This window comes from Vitis vinifera, chromosome 8 (assembly GCF_030704535.1).
Source record: "Vitis vinifera cultivar Pinot Noir 40024 chromosome 8, ASM3070453v1".
Classification (NCBI taxonomy): domain Eukaryota; kingdom Viridiplantae; phylum Streptophyta; class Magnoliopsida; order Vitales; family Vitaceae; genus Vitis; species Vitis vinifera.
Window position 1 is genome coordinate 19,064,365 of NC_081812.1, and position 26,168 is coordinate 19,090,532.

Consider the following 26,168-nt stretch of genomic DNA (forward strand, 5'->3'; position numbering starts at 1 on the left):
AAATTATTGGGCTCAGGTTTTTGTTGTTCTTCTGCTTATTTTGCTTGTTTTTCCATCTTTTTTTTAATGATCCGCAATTTGGAGGCAATCAATGCAACTACTTGCTGAAAATAAATGCATTTACAATATGCCAATAATAGACCTGAGAAGACCTAGCAGTTAAGAGAACAACAATCCTTTGATTATTTCCCACTTGAGAAATGAAAGAGGAAAAATAAAATAAAGAACTAAAATATAGCTTGAAGAGCGAGTAACCATAAAGAAAGATGTGAATGATCCAACACCTGAGAAGAAAGCAAACACAGTGTATCACATCAGGCCAGTTTCTTGAGATGCACATAATTATGATTCTTTATTTTTCTTTGAAAAAAAGAGAGAGAAAATATTGTTCTCCATTCCCTGCTTTTCAACGTATTACATACAAGGCTAACTCCTTAAATTGAATTAAAGTTTTATAGTTTGCCCACCATCTAAAAGAATCCAAAACAGCCCACCTTCCAACTTACTGCACAAGATAAAAGTAATAAGGCAACTATAAGGTCAAAATAACCAAATTTCAACAAAAGATATCTTGCACTAGACATGCCAGAGAGGAAATTGAAAATGCGGAACCAAACAACAATGGAGCTTGACACCTTATCTCACGGCATAAATACCTGCAGAATTTCATGAACTTAAAAAGCATATGTTAGTGAGAAAATCTACTAGCACATATGACTATCCACCTAATCATAGATGAATTAGCAGATGAGAAATCTATTAATGAAATTTTGGAAAAAGAAGAAAGAAAAGAATGGAAGCCAATAATGAAATGAATATATTTATAGATAAAATTTCCAATTTAATGGCCAGCCAACTAAAAATTAACTGGCATCAAAAAGGGCAAAAGAGTGCTGAAGCAATGAAGCCCTATGGATATGTATTCTTGGAAGTATAGTCCTTTGGCTGGTCTGCTTGATTCTCAGGTTCATTAAAAGTGGATTCATCAGATGGCCACTTATCAATTCCCAAACCTTCTGCTGCTTGCAGGGAACCTAAATCCCAGATATCTGATATCCCACCTGTGAGTCCTAAGTCTGGAACATCATAGTTGGTAACATTACCCCATAACTCACCACAAGAACTAGTCATATCAGCACTGTCGTCAAAGCCCATGCTCCATATATCCGCTTGTTTTATAATGCCGTCAATCCCAGGGGACAAGAATTCAGGAAAAGCCTTCTCCTTTGTTGAATCATCTATGAAAGACAGATTATAGTTGGTGCTTCCTTCTGGTTGGGAACTCACTAGATTCTTTCCTTTAAATACGAGACCTACAGGTCCCAAACTGGCCGTTTCCTCTCTGACCTGCTCTGGAGCTTCAATAAGTTTATGTGCTACTGCTGCTAGTTCATCTGATGAGACTTTCCTAGTTCCGAATGGCACACTTTCCATACCTAAATCCAGTTTCCCTGCAATTACTTGTAAGCAATCATTGGGAAATTGTTCACAAGAGTCTGGATTTGAAGGTGGGAATAAGGAGGATGTAATCAGATTTTCTGAACCAGGTCTGTACTTTACAATCTGCCCTCCCATGGATGAGTCTGATTTACCAGGTTCAAGTTTCTGATGCTTGACAAACTTCCTCATCATCCTTGGCACACCAATATCTTTTTGGTCGTCCTTGGGCAAAAGGCGGGCTAAAAATTCTGGGTTCTGAAGCAACTTTGCCAAGAATGAGACCATTTTCTTCTGCCTCTTCTCTGCTGCCTGGATCCTTTCATTAACTACTTCCATTTGGTGAATTGTTCCACTATGCTGTTGCTGCAATTCTATAACCTCCTGCATCAACAAACTCTTCTGCTTCCTTAACCTCTCTACCTCACTTTCCAATCCTGACATTGCTATTTCAGAAGAAGGCCCAGCATAGCTTCCAGTGTGCTGGGATTGAGGTGACTTGCGCCTACGGATGTTCTTCAAGAGATGCCTCTTCCCTCGCATGAAACCTTCATTGGCAAACTCCCACTTATCAGAATCAATCTTGCGGAAACCCTGAATACAGTACCCCGAGTGATTCAAGAGTGAATGGATAAGAAAAGAAGTTCCAAAAGGAAAAAGATAGTCATGATGATACATATATAGTGACTTCATCCCACAAAGCAAACTGATTTGTTGATTTTCATGTGTAGTAGTCGAATTGCATTATATATAAACAAACAGTAAATTGTCAATAAGGTTTCCACAGGAAGAAGTGAGATTTAGAAAATGTGGTTAACTTATCATAACAAATTTTCCACCTGAACCTGAAATTCTACCTGCAAAGGGTGGAACTCCAGCTCCAAGACACATTCAAAGGGGTAGGGCGTTCTCCTGTTCATGGATATGAAGAGGGAAATAATTGCTTCTCAGGCCTAACTATGAACTGACGAACCAAGTACCTATTTCATCTTCTTAAATTCCACTATTTTTGAAAAAGAAAAGAAAATGTACAAATCTAAGCCTAACAGAGGACCTGATAGACAAATCACAGAAAACCTCGAGGTAACAGATGACACAAAGAACCCATTAACAGTCACATTACATAAACTACAAAGGAAATAGCACATCTCCATCTGCATCTGTATTATCCTCTGTTTTTTCTACTATAGACCCAAAGCCACGAAATAAAATCTAAAGCATTTCAAAGCAAAAGACTTATATCCACATGGACACCACTCTCCAACTCGAGTTCATTCACAACAAAGCAAGAGAAGAGGATACATCAGCAATGCTCCAGACACCAAGAAAGCTCATATATTTTGTACATTTTGATTACTACCAAATCCGCCTCAGCAGCATCTACATAGATTCGATCATGGTCAAATCCAATTACATAAAGAACATAAAATACAAAATAGAGAAATAAAAAACAATACAGAAAAAACAAGAAAAATACAGAAAATTTTCTACATACAGAGCACAGCAGCCTTTGAAGGCCGCGTTACAGCAATACCCACATAAGTATTTAGTTGCCGAACAAAACTGGAGAAATTGTTGTGCTTGAAATTTCGAGGAAGTACAAGCCTGGAGAACTCCACAGGGTCCCAAACCACAAAGCTCTCGCCAGTAGGACCCCACGAAACTATGGGGTCCAGCAAAACGTCATCCACAATGTCAAAAGTCTTTGACAAAAACGGTGGAATTGGATTGTCCTGTAGACAATCAAGAGGCTGAGGAGCACCAATTTCCTCTGCTTCAGCTTCAGCCTCAGCTGCAACCCCTACAGTCACAATGGGTTCACCTGAGAAAGGTGGTTCCAGAGAAGAAATGGGTCGAATTTGTAGTAAAGGAGACCCAGAAGGGAATGGTTGTGAACCCACTGAAAACGGTTCCGTTTTGGGTTGGACTGCCTCAGCGGCAGGCGCCTCAGACTGATAGGGAGGTGGAGGGGATTCTTTCCGATCCAAATAGGGATTGTCTCTCGGATTCATGGATTCAGGGGAGGGGTTGGATTTGGCGTAAGCTATAGACACAGAAGTAGAAAAAAATCCGCAAAGAAAAATGTTGGGTGAGGCAAGAGGATTGGAATTTATAAGGTGAGTTGTTAGTATGACAGGTCCACAACCGACTTAAGTGGTCGAGAAAAATCTTACGACAGAAGGCGGTGGTGGCGGTGGTGGGTCTTCGCTTCTTCTGTTTGGTCGTCGGCTGTTGTTGAGATACGCGGGAAGGGCATTTCCTGGCCGTTACTATCGTTGAGGATCTGCCTGTGGGCTCCACCTTCTCAGATATTTCTTTGCCCGCCCCATTCTCTTTGGTCTCATTTTTAGGTCTTGACTATTCTCGGTTTCAAATTACTGTGTTTTCCTTGCTTCTGAAGTAACGCCATCACCCAATCACATCATCCTCTTTCTCCTCCTCACTGTCATTATTATTATTATTATTATTATTTTAAATTAACTCCTTTTAATTAAAAGGCACCACTTTTAACTATAATATAAAAATACATTTTTTCAATATCCATAGAAAATGTATGATCCGATTGTGCTATTTATATATTCTTGGATCCTTTAATTTGTACCATAATTTTATTTATTTACATCAATGGTTTAGATTTTTTTTTTACATATTTAATGGTTTAAATTTTTTCTTCAATTAATACTGTTACGATACCTTAGTTTTTTTCCTTTTGTTTTACTTTTTATGATTTTAATAAATTATTTTTCACAAAAAAATTTATGTTTTGTGTATAAAAAAAATGTTAAATTTCTTAAACAATTAAATTATAAAACCTTTACCCTTAAAATATTTTGATGCGTCAAATTTGGATATAATTATATGGGTTAATTTTATTCATCTTTTTTATAATTTGAATTGAATACACTTATTATCATTAGTTTAAAATTTTATCAAATATTTATTTTATCCTCTTTTTATTGATTGCTTCTTTTAAAAGTAGAAAGTAAAGGAGGTTTTTAACGAAATTTGAATGGTATGAAATTAACACAGGGAGATCATGGAGATGTCTTTTTTAAGTCACCTTAAAAGCCATAAATAAGCAGGGGCGGGGCATATATAGTGAAGGTTTAGTAGGGTGATTGGGGGACCAAATTATTAGATTCATCAAAGAAATCATAGTCAATCACGGTATTAGGATTTGGTGCATGTACCAAACACTTTCCATAATAAAAGACGACCCCCACACAAGGTGGTCCCCCATCCCATGCCCAAACAACAATGCGACTTGGTTACCAACTCTCTTTCGTTTATAAGCACAAGTTTTGGGAGATGGTTGATTTGGATGCCATGGTGGGTGAGGCTGACTCTCACTTTCAACACATATTTGATGTTTCAATATTTATTTGACAGTTTGGGGACCAGGATAGCTGAGCTTTCCTCAAAATTTACTTCCAAAAGAACTGCCTTGTCTCCTTGCCAAGCTCACGCATATTTCTTCATTGTTGTTGGTCGCTGTAATCAACACATCATCCAATTTTAATCTGTTTTTGGTTTTTAAGTTCCTAGGCTTGGATGTTAAATCTTTTCAATTTTCTCAAAAAATAAGAGTTACACATTGAAATGTTTTTGAAAATAGTTTTCCAAAATTAGTTTGGATAACAGTTTCTTAAAAAATAGTATTGAGAATAATTTCTTTTTTTTTTAAATAATAAATTGATTGAAAACTTTGAAATATTTTTACCTTGTTTTCTATATTTTTTAAAACAAATTTTATATGTAATACTTTATTTTTCACATTTATTTTATATTTTTAAAACAGTCATTAGAAAAAAAAAAATTGAAAACTACTAAAATATATATTTTTTATCGTTAGATTGTAAAAATTGCTTTTTATTTCTCTCAAAAAATAGAAAACCGCCTTTTAAATAGGTGGATAAAATTTTTCCCAAATTTGTTGGTGACCAAAGAGGTGCTTATTTAGTTTTCATTTAATACATTTTCTATTTTTGTTTTTAATATAAAAATAATAATAAGTCTATATAACTTATAAGAAGTTTTAGAGGTTTATAGTAAAAAATTATTATCCCAGATTTAAAAAAAAATTAAAATGATTTTTAAAGATATAATATAAATTATTATTATTATCTTTACTATTATTTTTTGTATTAGATGTTTTGTATATATGTGAAAGTTTTTTACTTAAAATAAAAAAGGGTATAAAACGGACACTCAATGTCAAAGACTCAAAATATTAAAAGCTAGTTTTCAGGGTTCAGGGGCGCACAGCCAGCTCTTCAACCAAAAAATAAGTAGGGACCAATCTTTCTGATCGTAATGATTGCTTCGAGCAGAAGCAACTTTGGACCTAGAGCTGTGCCGACTGCTGGGTGATCTAAAACCGAAGCCAAATGACACGACTCGACCCGAACCACTCATGCGTCCATCCATCAGTGTGCACGCCTCCAAATCACCCCATCCCAGTTTCTCCATATCAGTCTTCATTTATTTTTCTAATTAGAGTGTGACAAGAAATATCATTTTGAAGTAAATTGTTAAGACTTTCTAACGTTTTTTTGTTTTTATTAAACCCCTGCCGGCAATTAAGGTAAATAATAGAACAAAAAATCTCATAAGAACCTATACCCACAAAAACACAAAGCACTTGTGTACTACAAATAAAGGACAAGCTTAAAACAATAGTATAAAGTTTAAAAGAATAACTAATCTAATGTATTTACTATATAATCACCCTTTATAGATGAATAAGACAGTCCACATAAACATCCCCTTGCAGGTGGTCCCATTCCTGCATCTATTCCGTGGAATGCTAAATCTGGTCCTAACGAATCTCTGATGATTTTATCAACTTTTTTCTTCTCCATATCATTGACAGTGGTCCAATGAAAAAGAAAAGAAAAGAACCTGTAAACCGACAATCTTCGAGATGAGTTGTACAACATAAATCTCTACTGGTGCGTAATGCCGGCAAAGATGCTTCCCGTTAGCTGTTCAGTAAATTATGGATACATACAAAATTATGAGCGAAGGAATTATACAAATTTTCCATGATGACAAACACAATTGACTAGAGCAAACAATATTTCATTGGGAGGTGAGGATGGAAATGCATATATAGATACTCCCCATATGCAGTTGCAATTCCTTTGACTTGCGTTAAGAATTAGTATGCTCAGTTGACAATGAGAACAGAAAAATGTACAACAATGACTCTGCAACCAATTACATAAAACAGTGTCAGAATTTTTAACAACTTCAAGAAATTAACCAACAGGAGAAACAATGTCTTAGACTTGAACAGAAAATACAGTGTCACAGTACCTACTCCCCCAACATTCCCACATGTGATTCATGTTTGTCAAGACAATATTAACACACCAAATCTATCCACGTATATAATATAGAGTTGTAGAACAGAGATATCAGCAGCAAGTCAATCAAGCTTGTGACAAACTACCATCAATTTTATAGAGATGACACTATTGTCAAGTATAGAACTGTGCTGGGGAAATTAAAATTATGAAAATTCTGAGCAATGACCAAGAACAAAACAATAATAAAGGAAATTGGAATTTTGGTGCTGTAGGGATAAGGGAGCACGGGTTTGTTGTCAGGAGACGATTTGGAATTTGGACATTTGATTAAACATATTGTAGCAAAACCAGAGAAATTCAGGAAAAAGACGAAGGCGTGTATGTCGTGTCGAAGAGTTGGGGTCTAAAAATAGCAAAATGCCATCACAGATTATGTCACATAAATAAAATAAAATAAAATCAAGGGCATTCAGGTTCACAGAAACTGGGGGAAATGCAATCCCTACATGCATGTCTGTCTATATGTCAGCATGCATCCAATGGCTTGATTCCATGAGATATTTTCTCAAATCTAGCAAAGTACCCAGTAAGCCACCCAGGCATAGAAAGAAGATAGGAGCAGGAGCAGAAGTGATTTCTTAGGGCAGCAGCATCTTGCATTGTAATCTGGAAATATGTTGCTATTATATTGATCTAACTGAAAATACCAAATTACGTATTAAGATCATTTCCGAAATAGATACACACTAAAAGAGACAAATGGTGGGGTTAGTTCATAGCAAAATGAGGGAAGAAGATGACAAAAAGGATGAAGAGGATGACAATTGAGGCAATAAAAGGTAAAGCATTTCACCACTACAATCATAACAGAAGTAGTTGCCTGCACACAACCCTAACCATGCCTCCTCTTATTTCTTTTTCATCTTCTGCTCGGATGAAACCTATCTAGCAACCTAAATGTTCTTAAGTTTCATACTTATCAAAAAAAAAAAAAAAGTTCTTAAGTTTCGTAATATTTGAAATTCTAAAGAGAGAAAAATGTATCCAAAAGTTTGAAATCGTCAATTCAAAGGTTGTCAACCTAAAAGTTTTTAAGTTTCGTACTTATCAAAAAAAAAAAAAGTTCTTAAGTTTCGTAATATTTGAAATTCTAAGAGAGAAAAATGCATCCAAAAGTTTGAAATCGTCAATTCAAAGGTTGTCAACAATTAGTAGGTGGATTGGGTGCAAAATTTGCATTCCAAATACAGCAGGGTTGGAGGATCATGCACGTCAGGGTATATATTCCACCTAGAAGATGACACATGAAGCTTCAGAGTGTCCCACACTAGTATAAACTTTAGCTTTGATTGAAGACCACAGAGAATGGAAAAATGCACACTAGGAGATTGCGTTTATGATGACTATTATAAGATTCAAGTTGTCTTCTCTTTACTCATAAAATCTCTACTATCAATTGAACAAATTAGAAAACACTCAATCATGGTAAACAAGCTCATAAAATCAATAAAATGAATTATTGAGAGTTGCAATCCATAGAAGGCAAAAAGGCTCACCTGAGATTATCTCAACAGCACGAATCGCTGTCAGACATCAGATCATCAAAAGAATGTCAATATATGTGCACAAAAAAGGCTTCTTAGGTGATGCACCCTTCAGGTAAGCAGTGGTCTATCTGCACGAACTGGCTGAGGCGTGGGAGGTTTAATCAGTGGCTTCAAGGATTCCATGATGTTGAAAAAGGAAGGGCGCTTCCAAGGCTCACTGGAATACCACAATAAAAAAGTTCTTATTAATGAAATGGAAAGATCAATTAGTGATGGGACCTACTATTTTTTTTGTATAATCAAAAACCGTCACTCACTTTGCCCAACATGCTTCAATTATGGAAGCCACTTGAGGATTTAAATCACGTGGGATCTCAAGCCTTTTGCCCTTAAAACCAACAGCTGCTACAACCTACAAGACAATGAACATTGAGCCACAAGTTGTATTTAAATGATTAACACTCCTCAGCTAAACCAGCCTGCTTACTACCAGCAGACTTCATTCCCTGAACAACATTTTCACATTCATCAATTTTAAAAGAATTGCATCATCTCCCTTCAAAGAAAAATATAATCATCAACAATCTCTCTCTTCTTTCAATGATTTCACTTGCATTACATAACTTCAGAAGACAAACCTGTGCTGGATTTAAATTACTCCAAGGTTGTTGCAATGTTGCAAGTTCCCACAAGATTATACCAAAGCTATATATGTCTGACTTTTCATTTGATGCCTCATCCCGAAGAACTTCTGGTGCCATCCACTCAGGCTGATGAAATGAAAAATGTAAATTTTATATTTGTGACAAAATGATCCATATCACCTAAATACAAGGAACTGAGATTGTGTTGCTATCTAGCTTAGTAAAACTTACCGTCCCTGCCGCCGATTTGGATGAAAGAAATGTATTTGCCTTGAACCGTGAAAGACCAAAATCACAAACCTGAATGGACACCACAGATATCAGGCCAAACTAAAAGGAAAATTTCTAAATGAAGAACTCAATGAGAAAAATTAAGCAAACAAATTTTGGAAATGATCTTGGATTTCATCTGAAAGATCAAAATGAAAATTCCCTGTCATATGTATGCTCACTTCAGAATGAGCAGAACTGCATGGAATACAATTCCACTAAAATGTACCTCATGCAGATTGCCAACATAAGATAAGACAAACTTCTGAATGAAGTAGACAATAAATTAAGCAGCAGGAATGTACAAAAACAACTTATCTTTTTAGGGTGTATCAGAAAACTAATCCCCATTTATCAGGCCTATTTACCAGAGGGACTATAGATCAAATTCTGAACATTATTTTCTTCCCTAATTTCAGGCTAATCACTAATTCCCCACACTCCAAGGTCAGCCCTCACTAATCAATTAAGTGTTAAATTTTCAAAAGAAAGTGGCACACATTTTAAACCTTCTCCTTCCATAGAGCTTATTTCTCATACTCAGTTGATTAAAAAATCAATTAGTAATATTTTTAGCTCTGCTAAAATTTGCAAGCACATTCTGTAGCCAGTGATGTCCATGCCTATTCAGGACTGATCTGCCTAGGGCATTTGTCAATTTGGGATGGCTATCCAAACAAAGAGAATCAACACGCTTCTTATTTGACTTCCATATCAAATTTCTCACAGGTTCTATGTCAACAAAAAGAAAAAACAAATTAATTATGAAATCAAAACAAAAAGTGCAAGGCAGCAAAACTAAGGTGGCTAGAACATTGATTATCGAAGTAGACGTCTATCTTGCAAGCTCAAGATATTCCACTCTTACCTTCACGGTGTATTTTTTGTCAACCAAAAGGTTTGGAGACTTCAAATCTCGATGAACAATGGGAGGATTGCGTTTATGAAGATAATTCATGCCCTTGGCCTGTTTGTTTTAAAAAAAAAAAAAAAGCACGGAAATGATAATAAAACAAGTTATTTTAGCTGGTAAAAGGTGCATCCAAATAACAATCACTAAAAAAATACTTAATGATGATTATAACAGATAATTACAAGGACTCAGCAAGATGACATCATTAAAAAAATTCAAAAATATTTAAACAGGAGAGCGAATAAGTTGGAGGACAAAAAATATTTACTCTTCAAATGCATACCACATCATAAGCCATACTCAATCGACGCCTCTCATCTAACATTTCTCTTGCACCAGGTTTGTGCAAAAGCCTATATAAGCTACCTCTGCAGTTCAAAACTAGTATTTAGTTCAGGGAACAGAAACTTAATAAATAATACCAATATCTCATTTTAATAAAAAAAAATGAAAAGAAAAAAGGATTGTTTGGGAATAAAATTAAAAACCTTGATAAATATTCTGTAACTATGGACAAATTTGGGGGCTGCGTAACTGCACCCATAAAAAGAACGATATTCGGATGCCGCAGGCGTTTCATTATAGAAACCTAGCAAAGAAAGACAGTGAACTATAAATCAAACCAAAACTATGAAAACCATGAATAGCAATTGATATTTTCTTGAGCTTAGTGCATAATTTGATAAGCATGTTTGCCACTACGCACCTCCCTCAAAAATTCCTTGAAACGTTCTGCATGGAAATCTTGTTCCATTAGAACCTTTACAGCAACATCCTGGAAGCAAAAGCTTTGATATGATTATTTATTACAAGTAAATGACTAATAACAGAATTTTGAACACAACCCAGCAACCTAGTTACCCTCTTGAACCAATTTAATGAGAATTTATGGAGGTCAAGAAATGGGTTACCATAAAAAGAGAGAGATCTTGAATAGGGCTTCAGAAAAAGAAAATAATGGACAATATCCAAGCAACAAGAAAATTGAAAACACAATGCATGAGGATAACAGAGACGCAAGATATGTTGGAATTTGTAATAATCAAAATGTCCCCACTGCGTCTAGGAAATGAGTACATAATTATATGGTACGGATCATGTTTCATCTTTGTGGATTGTAGAACCATAACCCGGTACTCAGGACAACATCAAAGTTCAAACATATAGCAGGCAGTTTTCCAAAATAAATGATTCCATTTATCCTCCATAACTAGTTCAAAAGGTATGCGATAAAAGGTGAGCCATATAGCTTCTTATTGATAGGTAAAGGTAAGACAAATGGCTCTCAAATTGCCAATCTATCAACACTGCAAATTCAATGAAATACTCCCCTAAACAATCACACAACCAAATTTAATAATTTGCCCAATCTCTTACATAGACAATTTACTGTTCTTCAAATACTTATCATTTTTTTTTTTTCAAACACTTGTCATGTTTCTTCAGAATTTATTATTATGAGACTATGATGATACATGATTTATACCATGCAACTTAATTTTTTAAAAACCAAAGTTTTCAACATGCTCAAGAACTTGTATCACTTCCCTCAAGGGTCTATAGAGGGTTTAGTTTGCAAGTTAAATACAGCTATTTGTGGTCTAAAATAGATGTTGCCTGGAGCATATTATGTCAAGCTTAGCTCAGCCATCATGAATTATGGGTTTCAATGGAGTGCAGCTAATTTATTTTTATTTGTTAGAAGTATACTTCTCATCTATATCTGCTCTCAAACCCCTCTCAGTCAAAAACCCCCCTTCATCTCCATTTGAAAACCACCCTCAATTCCTCCATTTTCTTCATACCACTCAAAACCTTAGTCCCACACTTCATCATCCAGAAATAAATGTTTGGTCGTAACTGTCAGACCCACTGTGTGACCTTCCATCAACACCATCACCTAAAAAGGGCATTACCTCCCATAGCCTCACCCACAGTTGCATCTCTTTTTCTCTGTCTTATTCACAGTGAATAAAGATGAAGAAAAAGAGAGTGAGTATTAGTATTTATGGAGACTGAAAGATAAGAATATGGGAAGATTTTGAACTGATTGTCAGTGTCTGCCCCCAATATCTACTGTTTTTGCCATTCTCTAAGGGTTCAAGCAGCTCTGGATTGTTTCAAAATCTTGAACCAGCTTCCTGAGCAGCTTGGAACAACTTTAAGAAGCTCTTGAGGTACTTGAAGGTGCTTGGAAAAATGTTTAGGTGCTTGGAGGAGCCCATGCTACTTGTTCCATTCTCAATTAAAGAGCATTCAGTATGACAGCAGCTCTCCAAATAAATAATAGAATGGCATATGAGTCCAAATATCATGTCACAAAGCTTATCCTTCTAAATGTCTATTTCAATAAACATTGCTCCATTTGGAACTAGATTCAAATGTGAACATTCTTTTTTTTTTTTTAATAAGCTCAATTATGAACATTCATTATACTTGAAAATCCATGTCCTAAGTTGTTTTAAGAACTCAAATTTGGTGTAAAACACTTTGGCTACGTTTGGTTGACAGGATAGAATAGGATAGGATATAACTTCCAATGGGATATGATATCCTTGGATATCCATATCCTATAGACATGATATTTTAAGGTAGTATATCCAATGAGATATGTTATGTTATATTACATTTATATTTAATTTATGAAATGAATAAAAAATAATATGAAATATATATTATTTTCAATATTTAAAATAAAAATTATATCACATTCCAATATTTTCTATTTAAAAAAAAAATCACTTATGTTTAACAATATTCTTGATTAAAATATTTAAACTTTACAAGTAAAAAAAATTTATATTACATTATTTAATATATAAAAATAATTTATCTCATATATTAATATTATTTTATAAATATTTTTTTTAGTTTTCTTTTTTAACCATAAATTTAATTTATAATAAAAAAAAAAATTTTGCAAAATGAGTATATAAAAAAAATGATAAAAAATAAATTTATGCTACATTAATATATCCCATATAAAAGGGATAAAAAAAAAAAAAAGTGGATAATATATCTCACCACTTATTATATCCCATATTTGGTTGAGCATAGGATAGGATAAGTGATAGAATAACTTATCATATCCCTTCACCAACCAAATATAGGATAAAATATAATATCCCCTCTCTTATCCTATCCCATGCTATAGCCCGCCAACCAAACATGGTTTATCATAATCCTCTACTTAAGTGCTACTTCTTGATCCATATTTATAAATTCTCACTTCACTTTAAAACTCACCATACTCTTCTTCAAAAAATGAAGCATTAATAGCACAACCTTTTTGTACAATAAAATGAGCCTCCTCTAGTTCCTTTTGTTATCCTACAAGAATACTTCTGATCTTGGTTCAAGTTTGTTAGACATCTCCTATGGAACATGTGTGTGGAATCTCTTACCTATCAAAAAATGTGTGTGAAATCTCTATTTATAAATATCCACCAAACTAGGTTTACGACCAAGTAAAATCTCTAGGGGTTTCCCCTTCATCACACTACCAGTCATTTTCCCAATGTTTTCAGAACCGAACCGATCATTGAACTGAAAAAATTACTAGTTCACGGTTCACTGGTCGGTCCAACAATTGAACCGCAATCGAACCAATAACGTCATAAATATATAATTTATATATTATTAAAGTTAAAAATAATTATAAAAAATACAAATAATAATTTATATACTATTTAAAAATCAAAATTTTATTTGAAGATCATAAAATTAGTTTCAAATCAAAAATTTAGATTAAAATCAGAAATTTTAAATTTTATTTTTAAATCATAAACTAATTTTAAAATAAAAAATTTATTTAACATATGAGGGACACAATATTTTCAAAAATTTATTTAAAATCAATTTTCATTAATTTAAATTTTAAATCAAAAAATAAAAATAATAATAAATGAAGATAAATAAAAATAAAAAGTACAAAAAAAATCTAAAAAAGGGTGTGAAAGAGTCCCCAGGGGGGTGGAGGGGGGGGGCCGACTGCGGCAACACAGGGAAGGGAGGAGGGGTAGTATCTAGAATGGGGGGGAGTTGTAGGCATGTCATAGGGCGGGAGGCAGCGACTGGAGCAGCTAGGGAGGCCCTGGGGAGGAAGGGGGGGGACACAGAGGAAGGATCTGGAAGTGGGGTATGTAGGGAAAGGATCTAGAAGGGATGGAAGTTGGATAGGCTGTTCCGGTCCAGTTTTTAAAACACTACATTTTCCTGAATAAGCTTATGTCTTTTTCAAGACCAGAATGGTTAGTTCTGGACATAGGATAATTTAGTAGTGTATTAGAGTTTCATTATGATCATTTGGAAAAATTATAACATATTTCCACAATCCACCATTAGTTCCAAAATTCGTATGTTTAATATGCTCATATCAACATCCACAAAATATTTCTAATCCTAAAGCTGAATAAATTGAACCTTTGTTAGACCATATTCAAGGATAGCGCCTACTCTAACACAAGGCATATTTATTATTTAGTACAAAGATTTAAAGAAGAATTACTGAAAATGTGTTCTATACCACTATAATTAATTTCTGAGAAAAAAATATACGGCTATAAGTAATTCATTATTTTTTTTTTCGATAAGTAATTCATTAATATGAACCAATACCTCTGAATTCTTCAAACAGCTACCATAAAATTTAATTTACAGATGCTCCCTATAATAGCTAAAATTCAGAAGTCTAACAAGATATGGCACATTAATGGTCAACACAAGCTGACATTCTAAAACAGAGAATATAGCAACATAGATGAACAGTTACATCATATCAAGAACTACCTAACAAAAGGGGCTGCAACCATTCTCATATCAATGGCCTTGGAATCATAATATGATAATAGCATAAACACAGGATATATTGCTTACCGATCCATTCCAATCAGCACGATGAACAGTCCCAAAAGAACCTGGAAATGCACCAAGACAATTCAGTTTAAGAACAAAATCCTACAAAATTATTACTATTATTATTTTATAGGTAAACTTTTGTCCCCATTGGGACTTGAACCTAAAACCTCCCACAAAACACAAACCCTCCCCAGCCCGTTACCACTTGAGCTAAGCCTCAATGGCAATGTCCTACAAAATTACTGTGATCAATTGCATCGAGCATCAGACAGGAAAATAGCCTCTGCACACTAAAATGACATTCATCTTAGCATTCATAAATGTTCTACAGGGGGGGGAGGGAGAATACATATATATACCTGCTCCAATTCTCTCTTTTAAAACAAGGTCACTCCATGGAATATCCAAATCCTCCACATCAAGGGAAAGTTCCTTGCATGGTTTATTTGGATATAATTGGCCTCCATCAGTGAACCTCATATCTTTTATTGTATCCCCTCTCAAATCAGACAAGGCTAAAGATGGTTGAACATCCCCATGCCCAGTTAGTGGGATACGCTTTGGTGGGATAGGATCTTTGACTGCATCTGTTGGACTTATACTGCTCTGATAAGGGTTGCATGATTTAAACAGTTGGGAATCTTGATCATGGGCACTTGGCCAAGCAACTTTTGGGGGCATAGGCAACTGTGGAGTTTCACCTCTGTTTCTTGAAATGGGCACAAGGTGGGTTCTATCTGTGCACTTCCTATCAAATTTTTTAGGATACATGGAATCTCCTCCATCAGCTTCATCAACAATGACACCTATAAGGATGGAAATCAAAAACTTGTTTAATACTTATACAAGGTTATACCAAGAAACATAAACCAAAATTTAATTAATTCAAAATAAGTAGAGAATAATTTTGACACATTATTTTCATCATAAAATAAAAGAAAATCATTTGAGCATGCAACTTAGAGGAAAGCAAAATATAAACAAAGAAATTAAATAAAATATAGGGGCAAATAAACATAGTGTGACCATTGTTTTGCTCAATAAGTTCAAGTGCATAAAATCATCTATATTTTTACGATTTAATTTGGTTAAACTGATTAATGTGTGATTAACTGATCTGTTTACATGACATCCTCCTCCATCAAGTGCCCCCGACAAGAAATTCAACTGGAAAAGGGCATTCAATTTAGCATCTTGTAGCATCTCTTAGCATTCACATTTCCCTCTTGAACAATGATGAAACAAAATTCCAATTCATTTTCTAATAAGAGATCCTGTCTAATTTCCACATCCTGAGTAAAGCTTGAGCTTTCCTGGCATCATCAAATGGATTCATTAGCCACCCACCATCTACACCATTCTGAGGAGTAATCAGGTCAACCACCATCAAAGGATTCATATCCGTGCAAGAATCCAGTTATGTTCATACTTCCTAGTCCTGTAATCCTAAATAGAGGAGCCTGACAAAACTTGCTCATAATAATAGTCATAAAAGGCTTATAAGATTGAAAATTTAACTCATGCAAACATGGCAGATCAAACTCCAACACTGATAGGATAATATGGATGCAGACCCTACCCAATTATTGATTGTGTCACACACAAGCTAATTAATGAGCATCCAGCTGATCACATAATACGATAGATGGCTACTTGTTGCTAACCCTAATATATCCAACAATTAATAACCTAACTTTATTTTTCAAATCGTTTGGGATGATTTTGGATCATACCTAGCATGGAAACAATGTCAGGAAGTAAATTTCCGTCATCACTAGAATGGGAATAATGTTTTTTTTTTTTGATAGACAAAGAGAATTTTTGATTAAAACACGCCTAAAAGGGGGCGCTCCCCATGTACACAGGCAGTATACAAAGAAAGCCAAACCCAAGGCCACAAAAACAACAACAGACTAAAAAGGAAACAGCTAAACTTCAACCCCATCACCCAAAAAAATCAGAAAGGAGAGATAGTCCAAGTCCAGAAAAGGTTTAGACCACTCTAGAAGAGACCGAAAAAAGAGGTTCCTTAGACTCGTATCTAACATTTCTTCCTCTTGGAACGTTCTTCGGTTTTGCTCTCCCCAAATGCACCAAAATAGACAAATGGGCGCTAATCTCCACGCTGCTTTCCTTTTCTTCCCTAGGCCCTTAATTTTCCATTCGCCTAGCAAGTTTCTCACTGAAGTTGGGAATACCCATATCACCCCAAAAGAAGACAACAATGAATTCCATAGTTTCCTAGTCTTATCACGATGAATAAGGATGTGGTCCGCCGATTCCTCATTCTCTTTACACAGATTGCATCTATTAACCATAGACCAACCCCTTCTCATCAACATATCAATAGTAGAAATTTTACCCCAAACTGCTTCCCAAGTAAAAAAACGAGTTCTCAAAGGGGCATGTGAACCCCAAACCTCTTTGGCCGGAAAGAAAGGGCTATTCTCACACTTTAAAGACCTGTAATAAGATTTAACACTAAACTTTCCCCTCCTCTCAATCTTCCAAACCAAGAAATCCTCCCCTTCTTGAACCTTTATTGCAGAAATATGTTCTAGAAAACGACTCACCTCCTCCAATTCCCAATCTTGAAAGAATCTTCTAAAGTGCACTTCCCAAACCCCACCACCCCCTCCTTGCCTCCCCCAAAGATCAGCCACTGCAGCAGAATTGTTTGTTGCCATTCTGAACAGCTGAGGGAACATATCCTTCAGCTTAGAGTCTCCTACCCAAATGTCCCACCAAAATCTAGTGCTTCTACCATTACCAATATGAATTCTAGTTCTAATAGAGAACTCCTCCCAACCCTTTCTAATATCTTTCCAAAGGCCCATCCCATAAGACTCTCTCACCTCTCTAGTGGTCCAACCCCCTTCCTTCTCTCCAAATTTACCAACAATGACTTTCCTCCAAAAACTCCCTCTCTCGAGGGAATCTCCAAAGCCATTTACCGAGCAAAGCCTTATTGAAATCCTTCATATGCCTTAACCCCAATCCTCCATACCTCTTGTCTTTGCAAACAGCCGCCCATCTTACCAAGTGGATCTTCCTTCTCTCCTCCATATCTCCCCACAAAAACTCCCTTTGAATTTTCTCCAATATGAGTCTCACTTTTCTTGGGATTACAAAAAGCGACATAAAATAGATGGGGAGATTTGAGAGAGTGCTCTTAATGAGAGTGAGACGACCCCCCTTAGAAAGATACTGTTTTTTCCACATAGCCAAATTTCTCTTGAATCTTTCCTCTACAACATCCCAGACACTACCCAAATTGTGACGAGCTCCAAGAGGTAACCCTAGATAAGTAGTAGGGAAAGGATGTAAAGCCCAGAAATGATATCAACAAAATCAAGCATTTTTCATCCTTTTGCACAGAAAATATTCCAGTGACAAGTTCTCTAATAAATGGTTATTAACTTGGCAAAGCTCACTCAATTTTGAAGGAAAATCAAGGAAGCAACACATAAGATGCAAAAACAACTTCATCAATACTGTTCTAATAAACAAGTAAAAATATAGAGTTCACATGTTTAAGAAATAAGGTGCACTTGCATACATCGTGTGTAATTGGGCTGCACCCCTTTTTTGTGGGCACCTTTCAATTATGTACATACCAATTTGCCTATCAAAAAATTACTAAGAAATCAGGTACATGAATCTAAAGACAAAACATAATATATTCTATATCAGTTCATGTATGGTTAAATAATTGAAGAGCTTACCCACTGAAGTGTCTTCAAAAACAAGATTAAGGGATTGGCATTCTGAGAAATACTGCTTAGCCAGTGACCTGAAATCAATGTTAGTTTCAACTGGTTTGGAACGTGGAAAGCGCAATGGGGAAGAAATTGAGATGGAAGCTGGACCATTGAGCAAAGAATCAGGCTCGCATAAGCACCCTGGCTTGCCAACCAAATCAACTAGAAACTCCCTGCAGTAATACAATTATACTCTGAGATGTTTGTATAGTTTGCTAATATATTCAATGATGAGGCATGCTACAGAGACTGCAATTCAATATATGATACAAGAGAATTTTTTTAATAAGAATGAGATTCTATTGCAATAGAAAATGGAAGAGAAAACACACAAAAGATGAGATCCCCTTATAAGAACTAAGGAGGAAGAGAGAGAGAGAGAGAGAGAGAGAGAGAGAGAGGAAAGAGAAGTTACACAAGGGAGGGCTACAAACAGGACAACCCAAGAAGCTAATTATACCTCTACAAATGATGGATAAATGCCTATTGGTGGGCATAAACTCACAATAATTCAAAGTAAAACCAGAGCAACATATAAGGAATATCAACTAGACTAGGTAGCCCCACGCATGGTTCAAAGTATCAAGAGACACCAAGACCAATCAGCCAAGTCATATTTGGAACAGCGATGACAATACCAGCTCAATACCCATTCCAAATTTTTCCACTAGCCCAAGACAGCCGATTCACACCGTGATCACAAATCGCATTGCCACGACACCACAACACAGCAACAATGATTGAAAAAGTGCAAGAATTTCTATATTTCTCAAAGATTTCCTGCATCAATCAATCAAAAAGAGAAAATCTACAACTAGATTGTGATGGATGATTGAAGAAAAGTAATAATTGATGAGGAAAAAACCTCATTTTATCTACTTCTATAAGAGTCATGCCAGATGAGTTGTACTCATAAATATCGCCATCTTCTGCTTCATCGTGATTTCTATTTGTCCATGGTTGAAACCCTATGATTTGTTGGTTGGCATTACAGCTGAAAGAGCAGCAGAGTTTCCCCATGACACAAACCATCTTTGGATCTTCTTTTACCATTTAAGTGAATAAAAATAGAAGGGAAGAAATATTTTAATAATTGGTTAGGTATCAAGTACAGGTATGGATGAATCTATTGGGTGGTATAGCATTATAAGTTTTACTAGAAAATAGTTAATAGGCATGGGTAATCTTTAATAGATTAAAAATAATGAATATAAGTGATGTTTTAGTAAACATGGATAATTGAGTCATGTTTGAGTTGATGATAAATATTTAAGTAGCAATTATATGTTATATTTTTAATTTCTTATATATCTCTTTTTTATAGGTAAAATAAGATAATGTATTAAAAGCGCTTAGAGATGACGCATCACCGTACACATGAAGTATACAAAAACTACCCAAAGGCCAACAAGAAAACAAAGAGAAAAGCAAGTGACAAACATCCAAACAAAATCACCACCCTACCAAGCCAGAAAATGAGACTCTCCCCAGCTGACTCTCGTGCCCCCATTGCTCAAAACACCAAGAAACAACCCTTTTCTAGGCTTAAACACCAACTTAATTTTCTTACATCTTAATATTTTGATTATAGGAAATTTAATTTAGTTGTTTTTAGCATGAACTTGATTTGAAGTTGGTTGTCTTTAACATAAACCAATACTAGTAACAATTACTTTCAAAAAAATTAAAATAAAAAGGTTACGAGTTTTTTTTCTTTTGTTGATAGGCAAAAAGAGATGTATATAAATGGCAAAAGAAAAAAATGCACTAGATTATGCAAGACAAATACAATGAGCACAAAAAAGGCAAAGCCAGACAAGAGAGAACACAAAAAACAACTCTCTCTCCTGACAAGATCCCATCCAATCAACAAAATCAATCAAAGGCATTGAATCTTCCTTTACGTACACTCAAGAATATATATTTCAAGTTTTGATCCAATATCTCATAGATTTCAAATGCTTGTCAATTTCCTAGCATAAAGTGAATATACGAAAAAAAAAAATGAATTTCATTGATTTCGGGTTTATTCTAGATAAAATCTTTCTTTATAGCCTTGTCCAATTCATCAATTCCAGGTCTTTATTTCCAACCAGATTTGTATGGAAATCAAAGTCTCATCTATAGTAAAGGTCTTTGCCTAGTTAGTGGTACACAAAAAGGTGAACACCAATGACATGCCACAATTGAGAAGACCTTACAAAACTCTTAACCCTGATTGGTGCTTCTTATGTATGAAGTATGGAGAATCGATCGACTATCTTTTTCTACATTGTCTAATAAGCTTGGGGTTATAATACAAGTTATTCAATCTAGTCATAATGGATTGGATACCACCCAGGAGCATTTGCAACATGTTGTCCATCTTTTTTAGAGGATTGGGGAGTTTTGCTAGAGACAAGACCCTTTCGATAATCACTTGCCTCACTTTGCCTTGGCTCATGTAATAAGAGAAAAATGCTAGGATTTTTTAGGAAAAGCGAAGGATGACAAAGACATTGTGGGATCTACTTCACTTCTATTCCCCCTTATGGGCTTCTTGTACTATTGCATTTAAAGACACTCCTCTCAATGTTATTCAACTTAATGGGTGTTTAGTTTATAATTCAAAAAAGGTGGAAAACAATGAGAGAAGCTTTGTTTGGTCTTGATATATAGCCATAATTGAACTAATTTTTGTATAGGTTTCCTTGCATGGTAGAGGAGCTTAAGTCAAACTCAAATCAAATTCTTGTATTTTGTGGGGAGGATCCCTCATCCTCCTCTTTATCTATTTATCAATATACAATATATCTTTGTCTTTTATTTATAAAAAAAAAAAATCGAGCTTTCATCTATAAACAACTTAGTCCAAGATAACAAGTTACACAGAATCAAGAATTTCAATCTTTGATCAAAGAACTCCTTATTCTCAAACAATCTTTTGTTTCTCTCCTTCCAAATTGTCCAAAAAAGACATAAAAAAGCTACTCCCCAAACTTTTTTCTGCTTCCTTCCAATAGAAGAGTCATGCCAACCTAACAAAGGTTCTCTTATATAGAAAGGAACCACCCATGAAACACCAAAAAGAGAGAACAAAAGCTACCACAACATCCTCATCTTGCCACAATGAAATAGGATGTGGTCAATTGACTCCTCATGAGTGCGACACAGGAAACATCTATTGGCCAACAACCAACCTCCCCTCTCTAGCTGGTCAAGAGTCATAGCTTTTTCCCAAGTCGCCTCCCAAACAAAAATGTTCTCCTTAGGTGGAACCCACACATTTCACACAATACCTGTAGGGAACAACACCGATCTCCCTAACTCAAGGCTAGTGTAAAAGGACTTAACTAAGAAAATTCCACTTTGTCTCCAATCAAAACACCTTATTCTCTCCTCCCTTGACTACTACCTTATCCTATAGCCTTGCCAAAAAAAGGCTTCACAATCTCAATCCCTAATCATTTAGCATTGACTTGAGATTGGCTTTTTTAAAACATAAACTAATGTCTTAAAGCTTAAAACAAAGCATAATTAAATTAACTAAATTTAGTACAAAGTAATTACATGAATATGTATTATTAACAGTAAAGTTGTCAATTCCTAATATTATCATTATATCATAAACCAATCCAAATCCATATTCTACTATTATTTAGACAATGTAAAATGTGATACATGTTTTTTATTATTTTGTTAAGTCCATCTATTATTTATTTCTCTAAAAATTAAAATTTTAACTCGCATCATGCAAATTGCCTAATAACAATCCAAGATGCTGTGACCGATCCATCTCAAACCCCCCAACTCAACCAAAATTGCGACTTTGAACCATGGTCCCCATGAGTACTATTTATAAGTTCCACACTTACATCCACATAAAATTTTATTGATTTAAAGGCATTAGTAGTTTACAATATTGACAGATGTCACAGTCAATAATGAAGCATACCTGTCAGGCCCAACCCGAACAAGACAGGAGGAAGCATCATCTCTTGTACAATATTTGCAGCCCTTGGCTATCCGACATCGCAAATCTATTGTGTCAGCCAGCACCTGCATGGATAGAATTTCAAGCATCTATGAATCACCTTATAGATCCAGAATAAAATTTTAAACTGGAAAATAATACCCTCTCATGTACATAAGCTGAGAGAAAAAGGAAATACCAATAACACTAAAACAAATAAAAAACACAAAAACCAGTTAGGTTCCATCAGGCTCTCAAAAGAATAAGGGAAGGGAAATGAAAACGCAGAAAATTGCTTGAGAAATCCATTTTAAAGTAATTCCTAGCATTTTCATTCCCTTTCCCTGATTCTTTTGAAGATCAAAACATAGCCTAAAATCAAATTTGAAAATAATAATAATAATAAAAACCTACAGAACAGCACAAAATAATTAAACTTAAGGAAGATCTCGAATGACTTCAAATACAAAACGATTTTAATTTACACTATAAGAACAGGAGCCTACTTTGAACAGTAAAGCACGATGTCTGCAGAGACCAAAGGACAGGCTACCAATCGGAACCACAATAGATCCTAAACAATCCTTTTGATCATCACTGCACTCCCGCCAGATGGAAACAAAGTCATCTTCTCCAGTGGAAGCTGCACCCCTTGTGATGGCAATAAAAACATGATTACAAAATCATGATTCCTTCAAGGATTTTATGACAAAGATTTTAGAGAACTCACCCCATGCAATTGCAGACAAGCTTTGCAAGCTGATCAACCACCTCTTTTGTGGTCATGCAACTACAAGAAATACCATGAACCTTATTTTGTAATTCCTTCAAAGTGGGATCAGTACGTCGATCAATCAAAACAACTTCAATTGGAGAATCAGCACTAGGCTCAGCATGCTTTAGTGATTCAATGGAAGGAATACGACCATTTTCTCTCAAATCATTGCATACAGTCCACACATATGGATCCATCCCGTGAATTAGGTAAAATCCATCAGGAACTTTGTCGAAATATGATAGGCAGCCACTCACCTGATGCATGTTAAATTTATGAGGCATGACATATAGATCCTACAGACACTTATCAGAAAAACATGATAACCAATATAAAGGAGACAGTTCTAGTTTTAGTTACAACACTAAGAAAATATAGAGAAAAAAAAAAAAGGGATACAAGTTACAATTTTACTCAAATACCAATAAAAACCTCCACTCAACTGAGGCAAATACAACTATCTAGCTTCACTAACATGAGTTCCTAATTTCTGAAAATCAGAACAAACGTAAAATCTGAAATTGTATTTTCTACTGTTTTCCTTACCCTTTCCAACAACTAAACAAGGTCAGCATAGATGAGCATGATGGATGCACAGTGTACCAACAAAACATTTTTTTCATCAGGTGACAATTCTATTTTTAACCATTTTCTTTATTACATTTCTGAGAAAAATATATGAAAAGAAATTTATTTTGATCATAAATTTTGCATTATTTGAGATCAGAAAAGAGAACTCTCATCTAAGCCCAATATAACCCTCAGGCTTTTAGTTAAGATAAGCTGTCACTTTTTCCAAAACCAAAAGAATGAGAAACATAAGATTTGAAAATTTTTTTACTTTCTAAATTTTCCTTGCCTAAGAACATTTCAAAGATGAGAAAAGAAACTATCATATGCACTGGTGATACACAGGACAAGCAACATTATCATTGACATCAGGAGATAAAGACCAGAGCAAGGACTGTGACCAGATATCTAGTTTAGGTCAAAATTACAAGCTTGCACAACAAGCCATGTCTATAAACTCAATGCCTCAGTATTAGTAAATCTTCACAGCCACTGCCTAGTATAAAATTGTGCGCTCATTTTCACAATTAAGACAATTTGCACAATCATTTATATGAAATTGCCTATACTCCATTTAGCATTGATACTATACAGACCTTAAGAGCTAAAAGGTCTGTTTTTGTCGAGATAATGAAAAGAGAGGACTAGGATCTCACAAACTATGTTTACAATTCTCGACACAACCGAATTACACCAGAAACATGCATTTCCATCTAAAATTAGCCACTAATTACGGCAAATGTGAATCAAAGAAACCAAACTAGAGGCAAGAAAAAAGAAACCGTTATAAACCCTACCCAGAATCGATGAGACATAGCCTCGACCGAACTCCCGGACGACGATAACGACCTGGACGCCGAGTCGTCTGGCACTGGATCCAAGAAATTGGGATCATCAGCACAGGTGGCCTCCGACGAAAGCCGAAGCGCCAACGCCAACTGCAATTGGTAACTCTCCTCCGTCTGCTGTGCCCAACTCTTGGACGACGACGAGTCCCCAGTCCCGGTCACTGCCTTGGCCCTCAATTCTGCGCCTCCGCCACCACCAACCTTAAACACATCCCCAAACGCATCGAAGTCGCTCGACGCCGCCATCGACATCGTCGGCACGTAATACTCCCCCGACAGAGTGCTTTCGCCGAAGCTACTGCCGCTGGACTGCCGCTGCAACCCGATCGACGTAGTGAACAAGTTCCCGATCCGGTTCCTAAGATCACCACCATCCCAATCAAAGCCTTTCCCTTTGCTCTTCTCCCCAGAAAGGGACTCGTATAAGGGAGGCTGATTTCCGGCCGCTCCGCCGACGAACTGGTCGTCGGGAAACTGACTGAGGAGAGAGTAGTTCGATCTTTTACCAGGCATTTCCATCGATAATCAGAAGAAACCTTTTTTTCCTACAAAACCCTAGAAAGCACCATTTCTGGCAGGACGGTCTGCTTTCTCTCTCTAGACTTTAAAGTTTCTCTCTCTAGACTGCGCATGTCGGAGAGAGAAAGAGTAGAAGAGGGTCGGTTTTGTTCGGTGGCGTAATCGTAATATTTTGGTTCATTTCTTCTGGCTTTCGCTATTTTTCCTTTTGAATTTTCATACTTGGGTTCATTTCTCCCTGTTTTTCGTTGTTTTCCCTTCTTCCCCTTTTTTCCTTTCCAATTTTCGACCGTGTGAGCCGAAGCCCCGTATATCGTTCACACGTGGCATCCTGTTCATGCCTACTCCGCGTCCATTTGCATTTTAAAATAAGATTAATTTTTAATTTTATACCCTGGATTTGACATCTAAAAACTATATGAAATATTTATCACTTTTTCAAATCTAAATACCTATGCTACTTATAAAACTATCAAGTTTAAAATATATTAAATGGTTGCTATTTTATAGATATTTAACCATTTTGACGTTATTTTAAAATTTAATAAAATATGCAACGTGTCAAAATAGTGGAGAAATATTTGCGATGACATCATCTTTTAATTTTGTTTTTCATATTCAATTTTGTCTATCAAATGACATGTCTTATTTAAACTATTTCCACATACATTGAACCCGCCACTAGTTTTTATTAAAATTAAATAATATCGTAATAGTTATTTTCTATATTTATTTATATTAATACTTGACTTTAACTATGATG

The 26,168-nt window shown here is 35.4% G+C and overlaps 2 protein-coding genes across 7 annotated transcripts; both read right to left on the reverse strand.

The window, feature by feature from the left end:
* Positions 1-796: 796 nt before the first annotated feature.
* On the reverse strand, positions 797-3,892 carry LOC100245950 (heat stress transcription factor A-2e). Of its 3 annotated transcripts, none has more exons than XM_059739190.1 (2): positions 2,295-3,892; positions 797-2,031 (listed from the first exon to the last, which is right to left on the reverse strand). In XM_059739190.1, the coding sequence occupies exons 1-2, from the start codon at positions 2,355-2,357 to the stop codon at positions 910-912; spliced, it is 1,185 nt and encodes a 394-aa protein (XP_059595173.1). In that variant the 5' UTR covers positions 2,358-3,892; the 3' UTR covers positions 797-909. The 3 variants fall into 3 exon arrangements, with proteins under 3 accessions (XP_059595173.1, XP_010654039.1, XP_010654040.1); XM_010655737.3 differs by having other exon boundaries at positions 2,976-3,878; XM_010655738.3 differs by having other exon boundaries at positions 797-1,985; positions 2,933-3,878.
* Positions 3,893-6,061: 2,169 nt separating this feature from the next.
* Positions 6,062-25,651, reverse strand: LOC100240856 (serine/threonine-protein kinase CTR1). 4 transcript variants are annotated; one of them, XM_019221675.2, is made up of 16 exons: positions 24,836-25,649; positions 23,424-23,725; positions 23,200-23,344; positions 22,676-22,779; positions 18,706-18,914; positions 15,340-15,786; positions 14,999-15,039; positions 10,830-10,898; positions 10,612-10,712; positions 10,407-10,491; positions 10,079-10,177; positions 9,172-9,240; positions 8,935-9,066; positions 8,614-8,708; positions 8,306-8,513; positions 6,062-6,422 (listed from the first exon to the last, which is right to left on the reverse strand). In XM_019221675.2, the coding sequence occupies exons 1-15, from the start codon at positions 25,403-25,405 to the stop codon at positions 8,405-8,407; spliced, it is 2,577 nt and encodes an 858-aa protein (XP_019077220.1). In that variant the 5' UTR covers positions 25,406-25,649; the 3' UTR covers positions 6,062-6,422; positions 8,306-8,404. The 4 variants fall into 4 exon arrangements, with proteins under 4 accessions (XP_019077220.1, XP_010654038.1, XP_059595174.1 ...); XM_010655736.3 differs by having other exon boundaries at positions 6,062-6,647; XM_059739191.1 differs by lacking the exon at positions 6,062-6,422 and adding an exon at positions 6,566-7,446.
* Between the last annotated feature and the right edge of the window lie 517 nt (positions 25,652-26,168).